Below are 25,234 nucleotides of genomic sequence, written 5' to 3' on the forward strand. Positions count from 1 at the left end.
GCTAGAGAGAGAGAGAGGGAGCCCCGGCCAAACAATGAGGACCTCATCCCGCTCTGACTGCAAAGGGGTCTTGAAGTGGAGGGGAAACACTCCCCGAGATGCTCACCACATGGGACTTCTCCGGGTCATGCAGAGGTGTTGTTAGGTTCTGGAGCAGCCTCGTTCCCAGCCCTCAGAACAGGGAGCAAATCAGGGGCCTGGTGGCTAGTCTCTGCTTCCCAGGGGCCATGGGAAGCAGTGCGTAAGTTAGAGCAGCCCCAAGAAGCCCTATATTTTGCTGTGGCTCCGTTCCCCCATCTATAAAGCGGGGATAACAATCCTTCCTTTCTCCTCCGCTTTCTGTCTTGTGATGCTCTTCAGGGCAGAGACTGTCTCTTATTATGTCTGTAGAGCGCCAAGCACAACAGGGGCCTGATCTCAGCTGGGGCTTTTAATACTTACACTTTAAAAGCACTGTGTGAAAAGCACGTTAAGGTTGAAAAGTCAAGACCTCGGAATTATGGCCCTCCATGCAACCTTAATTTGGCCTCCTTGTGCACCTGCATTAAAACCATCACAAGTTCCCTCACAGGACCCCTGCCTCAGTCAGGGCACAGGGTAATTTCACAAGTTTTTTAAAACCTTAAAACCTGGAGGTGTGTGTGTGTGTGTGTGGGAAATCATCACATAGAACCAGCCTGACCCCCCTACATAGGTCATCAGCAGGGTGAGCTCTTTATCCACCGCACAGACCTCTGACACTTGAGCCAACGGAGTAAGTGAGTTTCACAGCTGTTCGCTAGACAGTAGCGGAATGCTGAGACTCAGGAATAAGGGGGCCGGTTCCATGTTCAGGGGGGCAGCATGTCTAGTGGTTACAGATCCGCTGTGCCTCTCTGGCTTTTGCCCATCCCAATTCCCAGCCTCTGGCCCTGGCTCCAGCCCCTGTTCTCATTTCCTACCATTTTCCTCGCCGGGTCCTCTCCTCCCCCATCCTTTGTTCCTATCCCATTTTAGGTCCCCCTCTGCTCTTACCTCTGTCCCTTCTCCTGCTTCCTGCTCCCAACCCTCTTCCCCCCACCATCCTGCATCTCTTTTCCATTCCTCACCCCTCTGCCTTCGAGTCAGGCTTGTTTCCTCCTTCCCCTCCTCCATGCCACCAGGGGATGGTCTCCCAGACTCTCTGTCCAGTGTCCAGCACCAAAGCTGGCTTCCGGGTCTCCAGCAGTTGAGAGCAATAATTGCAGAGAAAGTCCTGCTGAAGCCCCTCCACCGCCAGGCTGCAGCAGGCTCAGTGAGGATGGTGCATGCAGTCTGATCACATGTAGGAGCTGCGAAGGGATGGAGCGTGCTCAGTGCAGACAGACTCTTCAGAGAATGCAGCTGCAAAACTCTAACAAGTCTCTACTGAGCATGTGCAAACTGAGACTTTTAGAGACTTATAACTTGGCCAAATTTGGGTGCATTTCGCGAGGAAAGCAAAAGGCATCTCCCTGGCATAAAGATGACCCCCCTGCCAAATTTCAATTCTTTGCTCCAAAGCCTGGAGGCGCTAGACTTTCTCACCAAAATGGTTGTCAACATTTTTTTTTTAAACATGGGCAAACAGCATATTTTTCCTTACTTCGTTTTCCGAGATGGCTGAACCGTTTTAGCTGAAACTTTCCAAAATATTTCAGCCTTGGGAAGACACCTCAGGCATGGAAAATTTTAGCTTGACCGGTTCAAGTTTGCCAAAGTTATAAATGACTGAAAACAAAGTCTTATAATGGAATATTAAGAAAACAGAACCTTTATAATGTGCCAGGCGACCTTAACTACAGGTGTCACTGCTTGTGCCACCGCTAATATTTTTAAAGTAACAAGCTCTTTGGGGGCAGGAAACATCTTTTTGTTCTGTGCTCGTACAGCACCTACCACCCTGGAGCCCCGACTCATGACTGGGGCGACTAGATGCTGCAGCAATACAAATATTACAAACTAATGTTATTATAGGGACTGATCTCATGGCTTTTTAAAAAAAACATGCAGTTATATTGCCCAGTTGGTGGTCATTACGAGCCACAGAGCTGGGAAATACAGATAGGGGGAAACAGAACTGCCGAATTACTCATAGACTTGGAGCTCAGAGGAAATCCTCAGGAAATTGGGTCATGGGGGGGTGTTGGTGGTGGAGGGGATGTTTGGGGTATTAACATACTTTGTACGCACACATTCCAGAGCTGCTGTTAAATTATCGGCTCCAGCTCCTCAGTGGTGTAATGCAGCATAGCGGACCTGTGCTCCTTTACAGCAGCTGAGGATCTGAATCCGGCCCTGATGCCGTCAATTACCCGATTGATTTTTCGAAGCTATTTCTGAATGTCAGAACTTCTCCCCCTGCCTTCGAGGAAGAGAACATCTCAGACCCCCACGGCAGCAGCACAATTTCCCCTTTCATTGCACAGCTGCCAGAGTTTGGCTGGTATCTCCACGCCCGGCTCCGGCCCAGCCACTACAGCTGGTTCACCTTTCGCACAGACTCAGCAACTTCCCTATCCCCCCGCCTCACCCCCCAGCGCCGTCCCGGAGAAAATGGGTTATTTATGAGGGGCCAGAGGCAGGAAGAAGGGGGCCTGCAAAATATTACAGGGAAGAAATTCCTCGTGGGTGGAATGTGTACAGGATAAATGAGGCTTTTTATGCTTCTTTTGTACGATCTTGGAAACGGTGGATTTCTTGCACCAGGGAGCAAAAACATAACAGCCGCTGCTGGAAATGGAGCTCCCCTCCCCCTCCCCCTCCCCCCCCCCCCCAGATCCCCTGGTTCACGTGTGTTACCAGCTCGTCTGGCGTATTCCTTTTCTGATCCCGTCTACACTTAGGGCTAAATCTTCTTGATTCCCCTCGTGTTGCCATTTACACCAGTGCAAAGGGAGCAGCGTTTCACACAAAGTGCAAGGCACTAGGGAAGCAGCTAGATCCCTTAGGATCCAGCTCATCGTGCGCCCGCCCCTCACTCTCTGGCCCTCACTGGGTGCAGAAAAAGATGGGGGAGGGGGTCTCTTCATGGACAGGGGAGGGGAATCCTGTTCCCAAGGCATCTTCAGCCCCACCCAATATCTCCTCCGGGCAGAGTTTCAGGGTGCGCCCCGTGCGAGCCCCCCAAATCCTGCTGCTCCTGTAGAGGAGGGGAAGGATTCACTCCCCGGCCTAGGAGCTGTTGCAGGACCGTCAAACCCATGACAAAGGCGGCTGCCACATTGTCCCTTGTAGTGGGACAGTCCTGATTTTTAGGTCTTTTTCTTATATAGGCTCCTATTACCTCCCAACCCCTGTCCTGATTTTTCTCGTTTGCTGTCTGGTCACCCTAGGCACAGCTGCCCTCAAGTTAAACTCATCCCAGCCCTTGCAACCAACTGGGACGACCAACACTTGCCAAATGCCTGGGATGGATGGGTGTTACGTGTGGACACTGCAAGCCTCAGCCGTTCCAAGCACTGGTTTTCTGCAACCTCATAGATGGAGGGCCAAATTCTCAGCCCCACTGTGGCAAACTGCATGGATTTCAGTGAAGTTTTTTTTTTTTTTTTAAAGACTAAATCTTTACTTGGCATTTTGGAGTCACTGAATTTGCACAGCAACTGTTTACAGTAAAAATACTGAAGAGGTGGGACAAGCACTGAACTTTGGAACCAAGTGTTAAATACAAAACAACGTCAACAAGAATTTCACCTCCTCCCAGAGACCAGCAAGGAGGTTTGTGCACCTTTTATTAACTCGTTACACTGGAGTGACTCTTCATTTCTTTTCAGGCAGATGTGTAAATAGAGCAGTATTTGATTGTGCAGCTACCCAGAAGATGTACTCAGCACAGGGAAGTTGGTGTGCACAGTTTACAGGCCACCACTCACACTGTGGGGTTGCTCTGGGTTTACCTGGGCATAACCTGGCTCAGGCTTTGAATAGGTGCTGCTGCTCAGCATCCCGTCTGGCAGGCAGGTTAACAACTCTGAGGTGCGAGGCGCATGGTCAAAAGTTCCCAGGTGTTTGTGCCGGATCCCCTCACTCGCCCCATAGGGCTCTCCCCGTATTCAGCCGGCAGCTGGCTAGAGCCACCTCCATCCCGCTTGAGGGGTGGGGGCAGGCTGAGAGGCCGGGGGCGTGCAGACAGCAGGCGCAAGGTGAGGGAATCGCAGGGCGGTTAAGGCAGGAAGCGAGAGCAGCTGGGAGCGGAGCGGGCGGATGGAGGCCGCTGGGGTGGTGAGGAGCTCAGTAAAGTCTCCACTCCGCTGTGCACCATTTCCTTTCTGCCTGCTGCTCTCTGCCGGCAGGCACCATCGCTCACTTCACACCCACCCTGCCCAGCTCCCCCTCCAGCCAGCGGGCAGGGGAAGGGCTCAGCTGGTGGGTGGGGACGGGGAGCAGAGCCGCTACTCACTGATGAGGTGCCCGGCCCCTGCTCTCAGGGGCATTGCTGCCCCGGAGCTCTGGAACCAAAGCACCGGAGTGTCACACAAGGGCCAGAAAGTAACGGGAGCCCTGCAGATTACAGGCATCCTGGCGCACCGGCTACCCTCCCAGGGGCACTTCACCCCTGTGCCAGTGCAAGGGAGTGGAGAGATGGACCCGCTCAGCAGCTGCCAACCTTGTCAGAGGCTAAAGCAGACCCCTGACTTGGGCCCCTGCTCCAAAAGTCCTGGTTCATTTTTTTGGAGGGCAGGTGGGGGAGGGGCTGACGGTGGGATTTCCATCCTAAACCAATGGGCAGCAAATGACATGGGAATGACACCCCTGGGAGGCCCTTTCACCCTACAGACAGGGGTGTGGCCTGACCTTATTTTGTGGAGCAGCAACAGGTGTGGAAACAAGCCGCCTGTCACTCAGCACTGCTTGTGCCCTCTGCACACACACCCAGACACACACACACCCCTCACCCTCTCCTTCCAGGGACAGCACGGCTCTGCCTCATGTTGGCTTCAGTAAGGCAACTGGGGAGGAGCTGCACGGAGAGAGAAGTAATCATTAAAAAAAAGGGGAAGGGGGTGGGAAATCATCCACTGAGGTGCTCGTCCATGGAAAGAAAAATCCCAGGGACTGTCCCATCTGGAAATCCTGCTGAGCAGGGGCCAAGTGGGAGAGGAAGAGAGGGGCAGGCAATGAGACCTTCATGGCCGGGGGCCGGGGTGGGGGATTAGCCTATTGTGGGGGTCCTCGCATGTGCCTCTGAAGCATCTGGTGCAGGAGCTACTGGGCTGGATGGATCAAGAGTCTGATCCAGGTGCCCAGGTTCCTCTGAAGGCACAATCAAGCCCCCTTGACACTAACCCAGGCTGTTTTAGATCTGGGGGCACGTGGCCACTGTGGTGTAATTTACATGCCAAGGAGGCAGGAGCACGGAGCTGAAGAAGGCTGCGGGGGTGGGGGGTTGTTACTGCTAGCGGCGTCTTCCCTTGCTATGCCTCTCTTCTCTGGCCCCTGGGCAATTGAGTTACACTCGCCTGGGCGCTCTGACTCCGGGCACCAGCTCCTCAGCACAGCATCACAGAGATGCGTGGAGCTCTGCCAGCTTACACCCGCTGAGGATTAGGCCTGGTAAGCCATATTCAGAGGTGATGTGTAGTTGGAGGGGGGGGAGGCAGACGGTAGTCACTGTCCTGGCTGTCATGGCTCTCCTGGTGCACGCACACACTGATGGGCTCGGTGGGAGGGGTAGGCCACACCAGCTCACACTCCCTTGAGATCTCCTCGGACTCCCTTCTGGTTTGGGCTGATCACCTGCGAGAGGAGCGTTAAGCACCCAGGGACCATTCAGGCCTTGGCTTTCTTGGGAGTCGCTGCAGAGAGGCCACTTTTGGTGGCATTTTCTGCGGCACGGGCACCAGACAGATGATAACCCCTCTGGGTCACTGGGCTGGATCTGAGCTGGTGATTTAGCTCAGAAGGGTTCTGACCCCAACCCCGTTAGCCAGCTCACCCCACCCCTGTTCCTTTCCTCAGCGTCCACGGACCCGTGGCAATGCTGAAAGGAGAAGGGAAAAGCCAGACTTCAAACGATCCTGGAGTTCACACCGTCACGGAAAGGCTGGGGGCTCTCGGACTGACGGAGGCCGACACCGAAGCTACCCTGGGGCAAAAAAATGGAGCTGCCTTCGGCCTCGCGGGAAACGGGCTGTCCATCTTTTTAACGCGACGCCCCCTCCGCACAGAGTCAGGCCATTCTGGTGCAGCCGGGAAGCTGCCTCGGTGGGGTTTACACGGCGGCGAGATGAAAATCTGGGCCTCTCTGGCTCGTCTCCAGCACCAGCCTGTGCTGCTCAGCACCTCGTGTGGGAGTTGGAGGTGCCTGAAACCCTTGAACGGGGCTGAATCCCAAGGGGCTGCCTCAACCCTTTGCCAGATGGAGAGGCGAAGGGGGGTGGAGTTTCCCCTCTATTGCTGGGCTGAACACAGCATTGGTCCATGCTAAGGCTGATGACTCCGCTCCCCTCTGCTAGGCATTAAGAAGAATGACTCCCTCCACACACACACACACACATTTGCACCCCATTGTACCCTAGTGCTAACCGCTACGAGCTGGAATTGCTGCCGGAAAAGCGAAACGATCTCAGCTACGGCCCCCTTGGGGCAGTGAGACACATCCGGCCAGGGGGACAGAGGATCCGAACCATTTGCTGCTGCCTCTGGGCTCCTGCAGGCTGTTCTCCTGCACTGGGCCTGCAAATGAAAAGCAGCTGGGGAAGGTTTCTCTTGTACCTCGTGCGTCTCTTGTTGCCTCAGTATCTGGACGCCGGGGGCGCGGGTTTGGGAATAACAAAGAGGCTATTGAGAGGGGGCTGGGAGCACTTCAGGGAAGGAGAGCTTGTTTCAAGGATGAATGAGATGTTCTCTCCGGAGCAATTTGTCTGCTCTCATCAGCATCTGCTGCAAACACATGGCAGCGCCCCATCGAAATCAATCACCCCTAATTGGCAGGGCCCGCTCTAAAGAATACACAGGGGCCCCATCTCTCCTCGGCCTCACAGGGGCAGCCCCCCCCCACATCTAGCTGCTTATCTGGTACCCATCACCATCATATCTGAGCACCTCACAAACCCAGACAGGTCTAACTGCACAACATCTCCGTGACATAGGTCAAAGTGGCCGTGCCCATTTTACAGCGGGGTAAACTGAGGCAGCGCCAGTTTAAATGACTTGCCCAAGGACACAAAGGGAGCCTGCAGCAAAGCTGGGAATTGCAACCAGGTACCTTGGAGCCCAGCTGAGTGTTGTAACCGCAAGACCTTCTTGCACACTTCACAACAGCTGGCTGAATAATATAGGGTGACCAGACAGCAAGTGTGAAAAATCAGGACGAGCATGAGGGGGTAATAGGAGCCTATATAAGAAAAAGCCCCAAATATCGGGACTGTCCCTATAAAAACAGGACATCTGGTCACCCTAGAATAATACCTGTGATTTTCCATGGCTATTCAACTGGATTTTGTAATGCTGTCACTTTGTCTATGCTCACACTCCCTTGTGCTTCCTGCAAGCTGAGTTTTACGGGCATGGGCTTCTGAATCCTCCCATCAGGGCAACAGAAACATCACGACCTGTCTGAGATAGCCAATCAGAACTGAGCTGATATTGAACGAAAACTTACTCAATCCAAGGGCATCATGAATTACCCCACTCGCTGCCCCTGTGATCTCTCACCTTGGGCGCTTACATCCGGCCAGCCCTGGGCAACAGCAAGTTGTATGAGGTTTCAAAGTGGGCAGAGCTACTCAACCTTAAAGAACGGAGAGGGGGAGATCTCCAGAGGGCCCGGCCCGGGGAATGCAGGGCGTCATGGATCTGCGAGGACAGCACTAGAGATGGGCAGGGCAACACGGCTTTGGTTCTTTGCAAATAGGGCTGGTGAGGGGGAAATGGCATTGGAAGAAAAATGAGAAAGAAAGTATTTTGAGAGAATTTTAGATTTTTCGTGGAAATAATATTTTGGGGGAAGGGTCGTTTTTAGGGGAGTTTGGGGTTCCCTCCCCCTTGTACAGAAAACGTACACATTTCGAACGATAGGAAAATGGTGTGTGAAAATTTTTGTATCATCCAATAAACCATATTTTATCCAAAAAAATCCACAAAACCTTTTCAGCTAGGGGCTAGGAAAAGGCTCCTCGATATTCCTACCTAGGGCCAGCACTGTGAACATCCCTTTAATCACTAGCACCAGCCTTCTCTTCCCAACACACTCGAAGAGCTGCCCTGTGAAGTGTGAAGATGTGACTGCATATTTGAGACTTTGTGTGTGTGTGAACATGAGAATGTCTGACGTGTGTATATGAGAGTGTGTGATTTTGTGTTCACTTGTGCACGTGTGAGAGTGAGGTGTGTGGAAGTGTGTGTATGTGTGACTGTGTATTTGTGTGGCTGTGAAGCTGTGTGTGCTTGAGCTTGTAGTGTGTGTGTGTGTGTGTGCACATATTCTGTGTGCCTATGTATATGGGTGGTGTGTGTGCGTGTGAGTGAGCGAATGTGTGTTGTGTGTGTATTTGCACATGCCAGTGTGTGCATATGTGTATGTGAGCTATTATGTTAGGTATTAGAGTGTGCATGTGCGTTAGTTTATGTGCTGTGTTTGTGTGTGAATATTTATAGTGAATAGGTGCGTGTGTGTCTGTGTTGTGTGATGGGTGTAGTGAATGTGTGTGTGTGGTGAATGTCTCTGTGGGTGTTGTGTTGTATTGCATGTAGTGAATATCTCTGGGTGTTGTGTTTATGTGTGTGTATTGTGTGTGGTGAATGTCTTTGTGGTGTGTGTAGTGCAGTGGTTCTCAATGTATTTACCACTGTGGACCACATCCACACAATATATATACTACCGGTGTGGCTCTGAGGATGTCACATGGGCCGCAGCTGTGTGCTGATTGGGCCACAAGTGGCCCCCGGACTGCAGGTTGAGAACCACTGGTGTAATGCCTGTGTGTGTGGTGAATGAGTGTGTACTGTGCATTTGTGTGTGGTAAATGTATGTGTTGTGGGTGTGGTGTGTGTATTTGTGTGTGGTGAATGTATGTGTTATGTATATGTTGTGTGTGGTGACTGAGTGTGTTGTGATTGTGTTGTGTATATGTTGTGTGTGGTGAATGTCTGTGTGTGTGTGGTGAATGAGTGTGTAATGTGTATTTGTGTGTGGTGAATGAGTGTGTTGTGATTGTGTTGTGTATATGCTGTGTGTGTCAGTGTATGTTGTGTGTGGTGAATGTCTGTGTGTGTGTGGTGAATGAGTGTGTAGTGTGTATTTGTGTGTGGTGAATGAGTGTGTTGTGACTGTGTTGTGTATATGCTGTGTGTGTGTCAGTGTATGTTGCGTGTGGTGAATGTCTGTGTGTGTGAACCCTAATTTAGGGCAGCATTTACCCGCAAAAGGAACAAAGCTGCACAGGACAGGCATGCCAAGGGGCAGACAATTAAGCCCGGCAGACTGCAGAGCTCTGGGATAATGGGAACTGACAATTAGAGACATTTAATCAGCCAGTGTGAAGCCAAGCGAGGCTCCGTCACCGAACAAGTGTGAACCAAACTTGAACCCGTCCGGAGCGCTAAGGCCCCTGCCTGGTAGATAATTAGAGGGACCAAACTTGTCTCTTTACAGGGATCTTGCCTTGAACTTTTCACCTTCTTCACACACCGAGTGCTGGTTGTCCTTTCGGGAGGTGTGAGTTCTGAACAAAAGCCGGAAGTCAATATGGGGCTGCAGTCCAGGCGGGCGAGGACCAATGGAGCACGGGCAGGGAACACATCTCCGAAACCCGAGCAGCTGGGGGACAATGCTATTTACCTTCCCTCTGTCCCTTCCCTTCTCTTTCCCTCCGATTCTCTTTTTCTCTTCCTCAGTCTCCCGCTGCTTTCAAAAGACAACCTCAAAATGAACCTGGGGGATCAGAGGGAAGATGTGACTCCGGAATGCCTAGCACAATGGGGACCCGGTCAGGAGAAGGGCCCCTCATAGCTACAGCAATACAAATAAAGTAATAATCATGCTAATCAATAACAAAGGAAGAGGATTCAGACACCTCCGCTTGAAGAAGCAACTAGGAAGAGGAAAAGCCTATAAAAGACACAGATGGAAACCCGCACGGATATTATTTATTCAGAGTATTATTATTATTCATAGGGCAGTAGCGTCTACAGGCATCAAACCCCCACCCCAATGGAGCCCCACAGGATGGGAGGGGAAACTGAGGCACAGAAAGGGGAAGAGACTTGTCCAAGGTCACCCAGCAGGCCAGTGGCATTGCTGGAGAGAGAAGCCGGGTCTCCCAACCCATAGCTCTGGGCCTTAGCAGTATAACTACAGCAGTAGAAAAAAAAAATCACAGCACGAATCCACATTGGCATTACGATACAAAAACTGTATTAACCAGGCCTTAGTGACAGTGCACCTTCCTCTGTCTGTGTTTCTAACAGGCCCTTCACCATAATATCTAGGGGTGAGATTTTCCAAGGTGCCCAAGCAAATTAGGAGCACAGGCCCACCGATTTCCAATGAGATGTGTGCTCCTAAATCTCCTGGGTGCTTTGCATCGTTCCATAGATTTTAAGTCCCGAAGAGACCATCGGATCATCCCACTGGTTTCTATCCCATCATTTCTCATGATTTTGAGCTCCCACTCCAGGTGTCTAGCGTCCAGCCACCCAGTTTAAGATAAAAGAGACAATATGAAGTGAGGTTGTTTCAAGGAGCAAACAGCCCACTGGGGATGCTTAAAACAGAACGTCTCCCTCCCTAGCTAACTGACCTCCACTTTCCCCCCTTGTACCCGCTAACCCTCTTCCCCACAGTTAGAGATAGTCCAGATTTTTCAGCTGAAAAACTCCAGTGGTTTCGCTGACATTTTCTGTGGGGAAACCATGACGGAATGTTTTGATTTTCGGCTCAGGAGAATCGAAATGGACACATCTCGTTTTGATCGAAACGTCAGTTTGAAAGGAAAATTTTCATTTCTCAAATGTGGCTTCAAAAGACAATATTTTGTTTCAATGTGTCAAAATCATTTCGTTCCGATGGAAAAAAACGCAGAATGTCCCTGGTCTGACGTTCCCTATTGGGAACTTTTGGGGATTTTTTTCATGTTGCAAAAAGTTTTTCATGGTTCAGTTTTTCTGCTCCAACATGGAACAGAAATTAATTTGAGATGCTGAGATTTCCCATGAAAGGAAAATTTAGTTTTTCAAACAGCTCTGCCCTTTTCTCTCACGCTCTTCTCCTTAACCCATTAAACATCTAACGTGGTTATCCGTGAGTGTGATTATGCAGCTGTCAGCATGGGTCTGGGACCATATGAGAATGCATGGTGTAGTGCATCTATGTTATGTGTGTGTCTATGTTATGTGTGTGTAGTGTGTTGTGTGTCTATGTTGTGTGTGTGTGTGTGTGTGTGGTGTGGTGTGTGTGGGTCTATGTTGTGTGTGTGTGGTGTACGGGTGGTATGTGCAAGTGACTGTGTGTTGCATAAGTTTGTTAGTGCTGCTTGTGTGTCTGGTGCGTGTATGTGTGAGTGTCTATGTATGATTGTGCAAGTAGGTGTATGGTTGTGTGTGTGTGTGTATGGGGGGGAGGGAAAGAGAGCAACAGAGAGTGTGTGCCCGGTGCATATGTATAAAGCAAAGAAAAAATGAAATACCCTCCACAATCATCGTGAAACTAACACAACACTTACTAACCATCACTGATCACTCTATGGGTGCACACCTCCCCTTCCCTTGGTCTCGCCTGTTTGATGTAAGCACTTTGGGACAGAGACCTTCTATTGTAAAACATATTTGTATCCAACACCCACCACAATCCTCTGGGTGCTAGAGATAAACACAACAACAGCAACACTAATCATTTTCCCCCAAAGTCCTTCCTTTTCCCCTTGTGATTTCTAATCCACGCAGCCCCCTTTGGCCACATGCTGAAGTGATCCCAGGAGCAGCACAGAATCCCAACAAAACTTATTTTCTTCCTTTCTTTCTAAATAAAAGGGGAGGATGGTGGTGGAGGGGCGGGGGGGAAAGCCCACACTCTGGAGGGAAATGAGGCATTTCACATGCCTCTGTGTCCCCAGCGTTTGATCCCTGTAGTGGAGAAAACGCCCTTTTGTGGCAGGTGCATTGAAACTTCTGGCGCTTCAGAGGGAGGCACCTTGTGAATGGCAGGAGAGGAATAATAAGTCATTCACTCACCCCGGTCGGCTGAGTGGCAGGAGCTGGGCTGCAGTGCCCCTAGTTTCACCCTCTGGTGCTTTGTCTGCAGCCACCGGGAGCCCTGGCTATGAAAGGAGGCTGCAGGAATCCGGCTGATCAGTCCAAAGGTTTGTAACGCCACAGTGGGGGATCTTTGGTGTGTCCCTCTTCACATTAAGGACCACAAGATAATCTCTAAACCCTGGGCCCCTCACTCCCTTTCAGGCCAGTGGTGTGTGCAGAGACACATACTCACACTGGGATTTTAGACCCGCGGTGCAACACCCTCCGCAAAGACACAATTTCCACCCGTGGAGCTCGATTTGCATCTGTGCTGGTGACACCTCACCCACCAAGGTGCATTGGTGCAAATCATGCTGCACTGGTGTGAACTGTGTTTACATTAGGGGGGTTGCAGCATGTGGCAGATGTGTCATGTGGCTAGGATGTAGCCAGAGCGGTGCGTGCAATGGATTTCCTTTTTGAACAGTCCCTTGCAAGCCTTCGTCCTTCAGCAAGAGTCATTATGGGAGGATTTAGGTTCCTTAAATCCTTCCAAGTTGCATCTTCCAACCTTGTTCGGGGTGGGCCTCATGTTCTACTTTCTTTGACCTCCGCACTATAAATCTTCTGTAAAAGCAGACTTTCCTCTGCAGTTTGGACATGATCCCCCTCCCCACCACTGCACTCATCTAGTTCCCAACTGCTGCAAGACCGCAGTGCGCCTGGGTTGTCTAAGCGTCTCCTCCTTTGTGACAAAATCAAGCCAATCGATGCGATGAATATGCCGGAACTTTTGACACTGAAAAACTGTTCCATTCCTCTCCATGTTTCTGCCCCATATGACAGTGTCATCATTACGCCGTTGAATACCCATATCTTCCTTGTCACACAGACATCCCCGCCACCTGAACAGAGGCCTCTGAAGATGCCGAAATGCCACCGACACAAAACCAATCCAATGTGTGACTTCTTCGGCTGTAGAACCTCCAGCTGGCAACTGACTCCTCAGATAAAACTATTCCCCCGACCCATCCAGTGTCACTGCCATGGGCTTGCATCTAGGGGTTTGCACTGGTGGCTAACTCCCACTCTAGAAGACCATGCCTTGCTTAGTAATTTGCATCTCGAAGGATCCCAAAGCTCTTCACCAACTGTGGTCCAGCTGCCGCACCCATTGAGGTCAATGGCCAAACTCCTCAGCCATCTCCTCTCCCAACTCTGGAATGCAGCCACCTATGGGGAGGAACGCAACAGCTGTTCAACAAGCCCCAGCAACAGGCCAGGAATAGCCTATCTGGATTATCATACTGGAACATATGTATGATAATTTAGCAGGATGGTCCCCAAATCTAATAACCTTGATTCTAGATTTAAGCAACACAAGAAAACACAGATAGGAAAGTTACCAGAGGTTGCACGAACCCTAAAATCTCCTGTTCCTCTTCCACAGGGAAACCAGCTACCTGGGTTATGCCAGGAGCAAATATTCTACAACAGGAAACAATTGAGAAGAACAACAACAAATCTTAAGGGACAAATTTTCAAGCCTGTTAGAAAAAGGTCAACATTAATGAGAGCACCGAGTCCCCCCCATCCCTCATCTGTGCACAGCACGGGCGGGTTTTTGCTGGGACAGATGGGTGAGGTGGCAAATCTGAACTGGCACATTTGAAAATTTGCCCCAAGATGGCACACGCAGCAAAGGTCTGTTGCCACCCCCACTGCTGGCTTGGGACCCATGCACTAGCCAGCTGCCTTGGCCTGCCAGGCCTTGGGGTGAAAGCCAGATCCTACTGAAGTCAATGGGAATTTTATCATTGATTTGAATGGGGCCAGAGTTTCAGCCCCGATTCTGACCTCGCTGACACCCAGTGACCAGAGGGATCTAACGCTAGACAGATTGTGGGGGGACACCCCACACCAAGGACCAAGCCCGTGCTCCTCACCCATAGACTTCACTGGGCAAGGGACCGAACTCGCACATTTTCGGGCCTGATCCCGTTCTCATTGCAGCCAACGGCAAAACTCCCATTGAGTTAGACGGAAGCAGGAGCAGGCGCTTTGTGTACAGAGGCGGCATTTACACAGTAGCTGTTAAAAGAAGGGGAAGGGGAGGGAAACGAATCCAGTGCCTCCTCCCAAAGCGTAGCTAACGTCGGCGCCGACAAGGTATGAGAGGAGAAGGCCTGAGGCTGATGCCTGCTCGGTGAATTAAAGAAACTCCTGGAATATTTTGGAGCCCAGCAGACCCAGCTCTCTGACAACCCCCCTCGCTCCCCGTTGAGCCTGGGACCCTGGAGATCCCGGCCCTACCCAGCCCCATGCTGCCAGGAACCCGCAGTGGTTGCAGATGCAGCCTGTTGGGAGCGAGGGAAGGGGTCATTCCCCCACCCCCCTGCGCACTGTCCCTCCTGTTCACACTTACTCCTTTCCCCTCTTTGGCAAGAGACCTGCTTTTGATAGCTGGAGCAGGCACTGGTACTGGTGGGAGGGGTTGGTTTTCAAATCCCCCTCCGGCTCGCCAAGGCCCCCCCCCTCCCCAAGCCCCGCTCCTGATAACTGTATAATTTCTACAGCGCTTATTGTGCTGCCGCCGCACGATGGGGAAAGTCCCGTTTGATTAGCCTTTGAACGCCCAGTGAACTGGAAACGCGCCCCCTGAAACAAAGAGGAGAATTCTAATTCCCCCTGCAAAGCCCTTTGGTATTAACCCAGACACCAGAGCTGTCGGGGCTCTGCAAGGGAGGTGCTGGGGAGGCGGCGGGAGGGGGAAGAGATTCACTGTTAATTGGCACTTTCTAGGCTTTTCTCCTGCCTTCGGGAAAACCAGCCCTTGTTTGAAAAGTTTGTCGGGCCTTGCTGGGAGAGCGTTCATGGGTCACTTCTTAGCCTTTGTCAATTTGCTTCTCTCTTACTCCCCTCCCCCCCCCCCCCCCAAGGCAGATCGCCTCCTTGCAGCGCCCGGTGAAAACTTTCCTTGTGTGCACAAGATGCTAGAGTCCATTCTTTGCAGACGGGTTGCGAGGGAGAGCGGGGAGCTGGGGGCGGGAGTGGGGGCATCGGCGGGCAATAACTGGTTCCATCCAACAGAATCTCATGGAGGAATTTGGGGGCGGGGAAATGAGCCCTCTTCCCCCTGTTTAAAGTCACGTTGATGCTGACCTGGTTTTTGTGGGGGAGCAAAATTCCCCAGCAAATGGACATCTCTGAACCCCCACCCCCACCCCCCGAGCCAGATCCTGATCTCTGTTACGCTGGAGTAAATCCCCTGAGGCCCAGGGAGTGGATCTGGGTGTACCCCAGCATGACCGGGAGCAGAATCGGGTCCGGCACGTTGGACAGAAACAACCAGTTTCAATGCACTTTCATTGGTGTGGCGAGGGATAAGAGTGACAGCGGAGGGAAGTGGCTGGGACTAGTGAATTGGGAGCCCCCCCCATATCTGCAGGGCTGGGGACCCAACTGTGCAACAAGCCAAACCTTTGGGGTCTACTCCCCCAGACCCATCCCTCCCGGCCATGCTCCCTTTAGGGCCGGAGCCATTCCTGCTTCTGTAACTCTGTGGTTGACTCACCAAGCAGCCGCTGCCTCGGTTTCCCCACCCATAGGATGGAGATAATGGTACTGACCCAGCTTTGAGAAGGACTCTGAAGCACCCTGGTAAAAGGAGCTATCCAAGCAGACGATCTGTCAGCCTCACTGTAAGTTAGAGCAGCCCAGAGGCTGCTGTAACTTAGGGTATGTCTACATGCAGTCAGAGGTGTGACTGAAGCATGGGTAGCCATACGCGAGCTAGTTCTGACCCAGCCACTCAAATAACAATAGCACTGGCTTTAGCACAGGCTGTACACGCTCTCCTGGGACCCTGAGTACACATGCGGGTGGCTAGCCCGTGCTGCTGTGGCTTCCCGGCTAGTGGCACCCACGCTCGCTAGATAAACATTAGCTTGGGAGTACATCTGCATGTGCTGAACTCCCATCCCCTCCCTCCCCAGGACTGCAGTGTCACGCTCAGGATGCCTAGAGTGTCTGAAGAGACTCCCCGCACACAGGGCTAAAACACACATAAGCAAACAGGCTGCTTAACAAATACCCACTGCAGCGGGTTTGCCCAGTGGCGGTGAGTCACCGCGCACGTTCCCTGTTGTTTCCAGCGTAAAAGGTTAGTGACTAAGGGCAGAGACATTCTTTCCATCCTGTGCAGCTAGGCCGGCCCCCGGGGCCACTTCCAAATCCCTCCGCACATCCCTAAAGGGCATTCTCCAGCCTGCGTGGTGCGGCGGGAATGCAGCCGAACTCTGGGCTGGATCCCTAGGAGTCAGCTGCAGTTCCTGCTCGGCTGGAAGACATACCCTCAGCCTCCCCCAGCCCCACTGCTCACGGATGGAGAGACGGCCCCCCCAACGTCCGGTTTAAGGGGTTGAATTGAACGATAGAGGCACTCTGGACCCGGCAGCGCTGAGACATCCACAGCCTGCAGCCTAGACCGGAAATGATGTTGCTTTCGGAAAGCCAAGCAGGGGCCGACTGTTGTTATTGCATTGCTGGCGTGGGCCTAAGGTTGGACGTTTCTGATGGGTCTGGAAGCTGGACAGCTGGGCTCAGCCTGCCTGCAGGAAACATAACACTGGGTTTTTTTTGCCCAACTCCGCTTTATTTCCTCTGCCTTCATCTTGACTGTGAACAGCTCCATTGGTAGCGCGGCCTTGTGATTAAAGGCCTAGGAGCCGGGGCTTGATTCCCAGCTCTGCCAGAATCCCTGGAGGACCTTGGTCAAGTCACTGCATCTCTCTCTGGGACTCAGGGTGACAATAATCTATCTCTGGTCTGCTTAGATGGTAAACTTTTGGGGACGGTATATTTAATCCTGCCTCAGCACCGGGGGCTAGACGAGGTGACCTCTTGAGATCCCTTCCAGCCCTACATTTCTCTGATTTGACTACAGTCTCCACTCCCAAGTAGCCACGCACACTCAAACAGACCCTTCCTTCTTAAATCCCTCGTTCCCTGGCAGCCAGCAAAATTCTTTAGTGGCAGGATTTAGTGGCTGCTCTGTTTTCACTTTCTCCGTCTCACCCATCTCCTTCAAAGAGCACCCTGCAGCTGTCCGCCGTCCCTCCCCCTCCAGGCGGCGCACGAACAAATCTAACACAACGCGGCTCACACGGAAACAACGCGTTTATTGCACGACCGTTACTTGTGCATTGTCAGTTACCTGAGTTATAAACACCAGGCCCAGCACTGGTCTGAGGGCTAGACTCTTCTGCGGCCCAGTTCACTGCTATCGTTACGCTGCCAGACTAGAAGCACTACGTTGAATTCCTTGAGTTTCCCTGAATCGTATTCAGCCCCATGCCCTGGTGAAAGCCACTGACCAGTCCTTGGCCACAGCCTGGGTTCTGTGCTGCCAATTACCGCCACCTTGTGGTGGCCAAGCTGCCTCGCCCCATTCAAATTAGCTTTGCACTGGTCTTAATCTAGCCCGAATTACAGAAGGGTGGAGCACCCACAAAATCCACTGGATTCCATAGCAGCTGTGGGTGGCTGGTGCTGCTGACAATCAGGCCATGGGGGCCTGATCCCATTGACTCCACGTGAGTTTGGGTAAGGATCTTAGAGCGCAGCTGGGAAGGGTGTGCTCCCCGAACCCTGGACCCGGCCGGTAGGATGTGGTCACGTGTTGGGCGCATACTGGTTCTTCCACATTCCCTTTCATTACCAGCCAGCAGGGGGCAGGAGCTGGGAGCATGTCTCTGCCTGTCGCTCTGGCCAACCAGGCCGGGGAGAAACCTCCCAGCAAATCCCCGCACCCCCGAATGGAGCACCCCACTCTCTCCTTGCTCAGTGATAGCAGGGGGAACCCTCTGACTCACACACAGGGGGACTTCTGGGCTAGCACCCATGTCTTATTGGCCACGAGGGGAAGGGGGCCCCCTGAAGTAGCACCCACGGGAGGGGACACCCGGACTAGCACCCGTGTCTTATTGGCTAAGTAGGGAAAGGGGAGAAGAGGACGAATGGAGCTGCCTGGGGTTGGGGAAGGGGCCATCGTCCACCTTTTACGGTGAACATACATCCCTCCTGAAAGGCGTCCAAGCCCCCTGCTCGCCAATCCCAGGCCCTGAGCCCTTGGAAACGCGGTGGCTTAATCCCACTGGGAAGGTCTGACTCCTACGGGGGAGGGGGGATTGTCTTTGAGGTGGGGGTGACACAGCAGGGAGGATGGTTTCTATCCTGCATCGGAGAAGTGGGGAGTCTTTATCCCTAGCCCTGGGACATCGTGGGCTGGGGCAGAGGGGAGACTCCAGCCCATATGAATGGATGGGCGAGGCCACAGAGGCTGGAGTCAACGCGGCAAGGGGCAGGGGTATGAGAAGCTGAGGCAGCGTCGATCAGACGACAGCGTAAGGTCTTTGAAGCATGCATGGAATATAGACAGGGAGCAGAATGCGTAAAGAGTTGTGGTTGATGGGGACAGAGTAGGGGTCAGAGTTAAGGTTGATGGGAAGGGAGGAGCAGTCAGATGTTCATAAGGATGGAAGGGGGGTCAGAGTTAAGGTTGATAGACAGAGGAGGGATCAGAGCTAAGGTCGATGGGGATGGAAGAAGGGTCAGAGACTGGTTGATGGGGAGGAAGGAAGGCTCAGACACTGATACAGATGGAGGAGGGATCAGAGCTAAGGTTGATGGGGACAAAGGAGGGGTCAGAGCTAAAGCTGATGGGGACAGAGGAAGGGTCAGAGCTAAGGTTGATGTGGACAGAGGAGGGGTCAGAGCTAAGGTTGATGGGGACAGAGGAGGGGTCAGAGCTAAAGCTGATGGGGACAGAGGAGGGGTCAGAGCTAAGGTTGATGGGCACAGAGGAGGGGTCAGAGCTAAGGTTGCTACTGGACCCTTAGCCAAGAATTTCCCGACATTTCTTGTTCCAGGTCCAAATGCTGCTCGCAGGGAAGCCAATGGCTGACCTTGACCTCAGCCGGAGGCGAGGGCCTTGCGCCTGTATTTGCAGAGCGAAGCGAATGGTGGCTCTGCGTCCCTCAGGCGCTGGTGTAGTTATAGAAGCTCTGTATAACGACATCCCTCTGGTTGGGGAACCAATCCCGCAGGCAGCACAGCAGCTCCAGCCACCAGGGGTAGAACACCTCCCGTGCCCTGGTGGCTCCGCCTTTGATGATGGCCAGTGCGGCTTCAGCAGCGGGATAGGCGCTCATGTACACCTTGTCCCTGGAAGGGGACAATGACCCGGTCACATAAACCCCCCCCGTCACCGCGCTGTGCGAAAGGACATCTCAGGAGTGAAAGATGCAAACCAGCTCCACAGGGCTGTACACACTAACACGCGTGCACCCATGCACCGAGATGCACGTATCCAGACGCACATGCCCGCACACCCTTCCACACTCATCCATGAACGCACCAATGCATACACAGACGTGTGCACGCTACACTCACACTCATGTACGCACACACGGGAATACACACACCGAGGCAAACATTCTCGCACCATACATTCTCTTGCACACGTGCGAACGCCCACATACATGCGCACACGTTCTTGTGCACACACACACCTCGTCTTCTCCAAAGCCACTTCGGTGTCGATCAGCCCCAAGATGCAGAGTGTGATGCACACATCTTGCTTCTGCATGGCGAGCTCATGGCGCAGGGAGCTAAAGAATCCGTCCAGAGCAAACTTGGTGGCGGAGTAAGAGGTTGTGAAGGGAGTTGAGATTTTCCCTAGAAAGGAAAACACGAGGAGAAGAAACCAAGTGAAACAGCTGGCAGAGCCTGACTGAGGGTGAGGGCACAGCTGGGAGAGAACCCCCTAGAAGGAATACATAGGAACAGAGGATTTGCTACATTGCATCAGACCATTGCTCCAGCTAGACAAATTTCCTCATCTCCAGCAGTGGATGCATCAGAAGACAGAAACATCCAATCCCACAATGCACCAGGACAATCATCATGCATGTGGGAGAAAAAGATTCCTTGCTGTTCAGGCTGCCCCCCGGCCTGTAGCAATCAGTTCACACTCTTGGCCAAAATATCTAGTGTGGTGGTTTGCATACACTCCCATACACTTGGCCACAGCAGCGGGTAGTACTCTGAAGGTGAGAAGCCCTATAGGAACATGAAATGATGTAATCCAGAGACGCCCTGGCAAGGGCCAGAGTCCCATTCACACTGCAATTCTGAAGATGGCAGCAGGCAGGGCTTAGAAACTCATTCAGGATCAAGCTGAGACATTGCAGGTTTCAAGCACTGACCTGTGAGGGAAGAAACCACAATCAGAGATCCTTTACTCTCAGCCAGGATGGGAAGAGCTGCAGATGCCAAGGCCACGTAACTCAGGAAATTCACCTAGAATGAAAGGAGATGAGACGTGAAAGGAATGGGAACGTGGCAGCCGAGGCCAAAACTAAACATCTGTTCAGTGGGAGGGCTGGGGACGGGGTCACCCACCCATTACAGAGGTCATGAAATGAAAGGGGCGGGGTGCTTGATTTGCTATATAAAGCATCCAGGGAAAGGTTGTGCCTATCTGGGGGTCTGGACTGATAGGATAATGGGAACACTACATTTTTGGGCGCTTTACGATTTCAGATTAACGAGGAGGAATCAGAGTTAAGGTTATTGCTGCACATATACCCAAGGATTCCTTGAGGCTCTACATGTAACAAGGAGCAGCTAGCTGTTCTCTGGTTTTCAGCCTGCTAGACAGTGGCATTCCCCACCCTGCTCCTAACACCCTGGCTTTGGTCCAAAATTCCTGGGTCTACCTTTATTGTGAACTTAATTAACAAAGAATAACCTTCAGCCTAAGATTTCTCCTGAGCTTAAATGTTTTTTTCCCCTCCAGGATCTCTCTACCCCGGACCCCTACTTCTTCTTCTGAAAAGAGGCTCAAGCCCTTTCATATCCTGGAATGGAGCTAGTAGGACTCATCTGATCTGGCCTCCCAGATGAGTCAGTAAAACAGCTCAGCATCTCTAGGGTCCTAAAACCTGACATCCATTGCCTGACCTATTGGTTAAGTATTATTTTGATTTCTCAATTTAACATTCCATGGTTTGGCAGTGTTTGCTTGCCTCTAGATCCGTCACAGTATTACAATTAATTTCAGAGCGAGGGCCCTGGCGTACGTGAGAGAGACACTCAGACTTAAGGAAGACCTTTTGAATTTGCAATAGTTTTATTAGTACAATCAGCACTATCACAAACTCTATATCTACTTTGCTATGTTGTAGATAAAACGAGCAGCCAGAACTTGCATACTCATACCATCCTTTGTGGGGAGCCCCGTAGTAGGTAAGATGACCCACGAGTGGTCCTTGGCCTGGCACGTTCCAGGAAATCTCCCTGGAGTGCATGGGCCGAGTGCCACCTTTTAATCAGAGGTTACGCTAATGCCTGCTATGCCTAATGCACATTCAGTAAGTGTCTGAGCCCCTTTTCCTTATCTGTATTTCCTCACCCTACTAATGTTGGGGTGCCCTTCTCCTACAAGGCCTCTTAATTCAAGCTTATTAGCATATAAATCAGTCCGTTACCATGGCATAGGCCCATATAGCTATAGAACAATAGCTGGCTGTACACTGGAGTGATTCAACAGAAAACCCTGCATCTGTAAGCAGGGTCCTAGGAGCCACTGACTGCCATGTTATGCACCCTCACTAGCCACTACACTGATTGGTGCCCTAGAAATCAGGCAGACAGACAGACCGAGAGACAGACCAGATTCGATAGATAGATAGAGAGAGAGAGATAGATGGCAATGACCTAACCAGATCAGCTACCTGCATCCACCTCCCTCACATCTCTGCAGGCTTCTCAATCAGCAGCAAAGCATTACAGACCTTTTCCTTTCACCCCCGTTTAGAGTCCAGGGGCCCCACTTCAGTTGCCTCCAGTCTGCATCTGCCCCGCGTCTCTCAAAGCGAGGCTGATCCCAGGCTGCAGAAACCCACCTGCATGAGCCAGCGGGTGTGTTCCACGTCTCCGTCCCACATCTGGAAAGGGGTCCCGCCAATGTGGTTCAGCACCAGGTGATCCAGTCCCCCTGCAAGCAGCAGAGCAGGATGGGGGTCGGGGTCAGGGTCAGGTTCGGGACCATCCTTGGGTCAAGAGATGCAACATAAAGGGGAAAGCAAACCAGCCAGTTCTTTCCTTTGGACGGCCGGGAAGAGGTCCATCAGCTGGAGCCCAGGATATGCCCAGTCAAGGCAACTCCTCAGGACCCCCCAGGCAGCACCTAGACAGACGGCCGTGGGTGTCCCTTTCCAGTGCCCCTTGGCTCCAGGTGAAGCATTGCATGGCGGGAAGTGTAGTCCCTGCAAGCTGCATCTCCATTTCAAAAAGGAAGGCAGGTGCCGGCATCGTTGAGTATCCCCTGGGGCACAAGCCGAGCCTGGGGCGCTAGGCAGCTGGAGTTGGCTAGACCCAGTTTGCACCCCGCTATCAATCAAACGCACTGCTGAGACTGCAACCACTACCAGGCTGGAACAGACACACCAGGCACCCTCCTCACACCCCCATCCAACACTGGCTGAAGTGGGGACACCGAGGCACTCGGCCACGACAGTGATGGCGGCTCCATGAAGACACGTCAGGCCAAAAGAGAACGAACCAGGTCACCCTTGGAGCCAGGAGCGGAACCCAGGAGTCCTGACTCCCACTCGCCTGGCTCCAACCAAGGCAACACGGTGTAAACGGATCAATGGCAGAGCCAGCGCAGGACAGGAAAAGTCACACACTGCCCCCGCCCCCCATGCTTGTAGTAAATGAAAGCAAACCCTTGAAGGGAGTCACACAGCAAGGGAAGCCCTGTTTGGCGGCTTGTGACCTGGGAATCTTGAATTTCCTGCTGCGTTACCCGGATCGAGGCAGGATGTACAGAGGGAGCTGGATGAATAGAGACCTCCTCAGGACTGCAGCTCCCAGTTCAGATTGCCCTTAATTGGGTTACCAGTGCTGGGTGTGACGCAGCCTGAGAGCAACTGGGCCAGGCATGATCCAGAGAAAGATAGAATCACATGAGTACCCATCTAAGGTACTTCCTAATGTATTTACCTTCATAACGCCCTGCGAAACAGGGCAGGGTATTATGGGGGAACTGAGCCACAGAGAGATGAAGTGAGTTGCCCAAGGTGACCTAGGAAAGCTGTGGCAGAGCAGGAAATTGAAGCCAAAGTCCTAGGCTAATACCCTAATCACTGGGCCATCCCTCCTTCCCAGCCTTGGCATCCCTGGAGGACAAAGACCTCTGCTGAAGCCTGCTCCTGCCTTCTGCAGCCCGGCTTCCCTCCTGGCCCGGGGAAAGTCTGCTCACATTGTCCCACCCATTGGATTCCACCTCAATCCAGAGGGACCCACTCCCAAAGGTTCAACCTCCACAGCCCAATGAGTCCCTGGCCCCCTTGCAGAGGCTACCAACGAGAAGGCGCACCTGAGACTAGCTGGGATGGTGCTGTCTGTGATGTGGACGTGTCCCCGTTAAGAACTGGACTGAGAGCTCATTACACACACAACTTACATGAGAACAACAGTCTGCAGCTAGGCCAGACCTGTCTGATCTAATCTCGCTGGTATTTATATGGTACCAGCCACCATAGTAACTAGGTATGAATTTGAAGCAGTGACCTGAACCGCGCCGTGCCTCAGTTTCCCCATGTCAAATGAGAACAATACTACCTTCCCTCCACCCCTTCCTCAGAGAAGCTTCGTGAGGGTTAATCAGCTAACGCCCCTGAAAGACAGAGGGCTTGACTTTCATTCGAGGCAAGGCCCCTTAACGCTGCTCTGGCGGGGTGCAATGTACACCCACTCCGAGGGCACTTTACGTTAGCAGAGCGGTGTAAAGGAGCCTTGGTGTGAATGAGAATCAGACCCAGGAATTTGGTATTATTAGGGAACCTTTCCCACCAGGCCATTCAGAACAAGACAGCTGCAACCATAGTTTCCTCCAGCCCCTGGGGACCTGGAATTGTTATGGTCTCAGCCTGACTTTCACACGGACCCCAGCATCAGTCACCTCTCTTCAGACAGCCCAATACGCACCCAGTTTTTGCAAAGCAAACTGCACCACCTCTTCCGGGGCTTGAGGGGAAGACATATCGGCCTGGATGTAAAAGACTTTCTTTGCTCCCAGCTGCAGGCATTTCTCCATCACCTAGAGGAACAACAGCAACAGACAGATCTGAGTCTATTTTTTTTTTGGTGGGGAGAGATGAGGGGCTGTTACGTCACTCATGCCATGGCCAAGAAGAGTCAACTATGAACAAAGTCGCACACTTCACACCCACATTTACTTCCATCCAAGCCAAAAGGGAGCGATCCTCATTTACATTAAAGGACTTAAGTATCAGAGTAGCAGCCGTGTTAGTCTGGATCTGTAAAAAGCGACAAAGAGTCCTGTGGCACCTTATAGACTAACAGACGTGTTGGAGCATGATCTTTCGTGGGTGAATACAGGTCTGTCGCAACTTACGCGCATTTAACAGGCGCGATTTCAACTTTACGCGTACGGCCGGAGTCGGGGGGCGTGGCCTCAAGAGGGGGGGCGTGGCCTCAAGATTTAAAGGTCCCAGGGCCTTTAAATCACCCAGGGGGCTCCTAGCTGCAGAGGTGGCTGGTAGCCCCTGTGGTGAACTAAAGGGCCCGAGGCTCCAGCCACCGTGGAGCTCCGGGCCCTTTAAATGCCAGCCCCAGCCCGGCTGCCAAAGCTGTGGGCAGGATTTAAAGGGCTTCTCCGGGCTCCCCACCGCGGCAGGAAGCCCAGCGGAGCCCTTTAAATCCTGCCTGCAGCTCTGGTGGCCGGGCCGGGGGGGCATTTAAAGGACTCCACTGGGCTCCCCGCCGCGGCGGGAAGCCCGGCGGAGCCCTTTAAATCTCGCCCGCAGCTCCGGCGGCCCAGAGGAGCCCTTTAAATGCTGCCCCGGCCCGGCCGCCAGAGCTGCGGGCGGGATTTAAAGGGCTTGGAGATATAATTTTGACTATACGCGGTTTTCGCTTTACGCGATAACCGCGGAACGGAACCCCCGCCTAAGATAAGTCTTGCCTG

At 52.5% G+C, this 25,234-nt stretch overlaps 1 protein-coding gene across 15 annotated transcripts in view; it reads right to left on the reverse strand.

The window, feature by feature from the left end:
* Positions 1-10,129: 10,129 nt before the first annotated feature.
* The window catches only part of HSD11B1L (hydroxysteroid 11-beta dehydrogenase 1 like), a 28,428-nt gene continuing 13,323 nt past the window's right edge, over positions 10,130-25,234 (reverse strand). For 9 of the 15 annotated variants that reach the window (XM_044998718.1, XM_044998714.1, XM_044998717.1 and 6 more), the window contains 5 exons: positions 24,232-24,343; positions 22,143-22,234; positions 20,442-20,535; positions 19,746-19,911; positions 16,879-19,398 (listed from right to left, as the gene is read on the reverse strand). In XM_044998718.1, coding sequence (XP_044854653.1) covers positions 19,212-19,398; positions 19,746-19,911; positions 20,442-20,535; positions 22,143-22,234; positions 24,232-24,343 — 651 coding nt within the window. In that variant the 3' untranslated portion in view covers positions 16,879-19,211. Of the gene's footprint in view, positions 13,408-16,878; positions 19,399-19,745; positions 19,912-20,441; positions 20,536-22,142; positions 22,235-24,231; positions 24,344-25,234 lie in introns of those variants that run through there. The other 6 variants (XM_044998721.1, XM_044998720.1, XM_044998725.1 and 3 more) reach the window with 3 other exon arrangements.

Source organism: Mauremys mutica, chromosome 24 (assembly GCF_020497125.1).
Source record: "Mauremys mutica isolate MM-2020 ecotype Southern chromosome 24, ASM2049712v1, whole genome shotgun sequence".
NCBI classification, from domain to species: Eukaryota; Metazoa; Chordata; order Testudines; family Geoemydidae; genus Mauremys; species Mauremys mutica.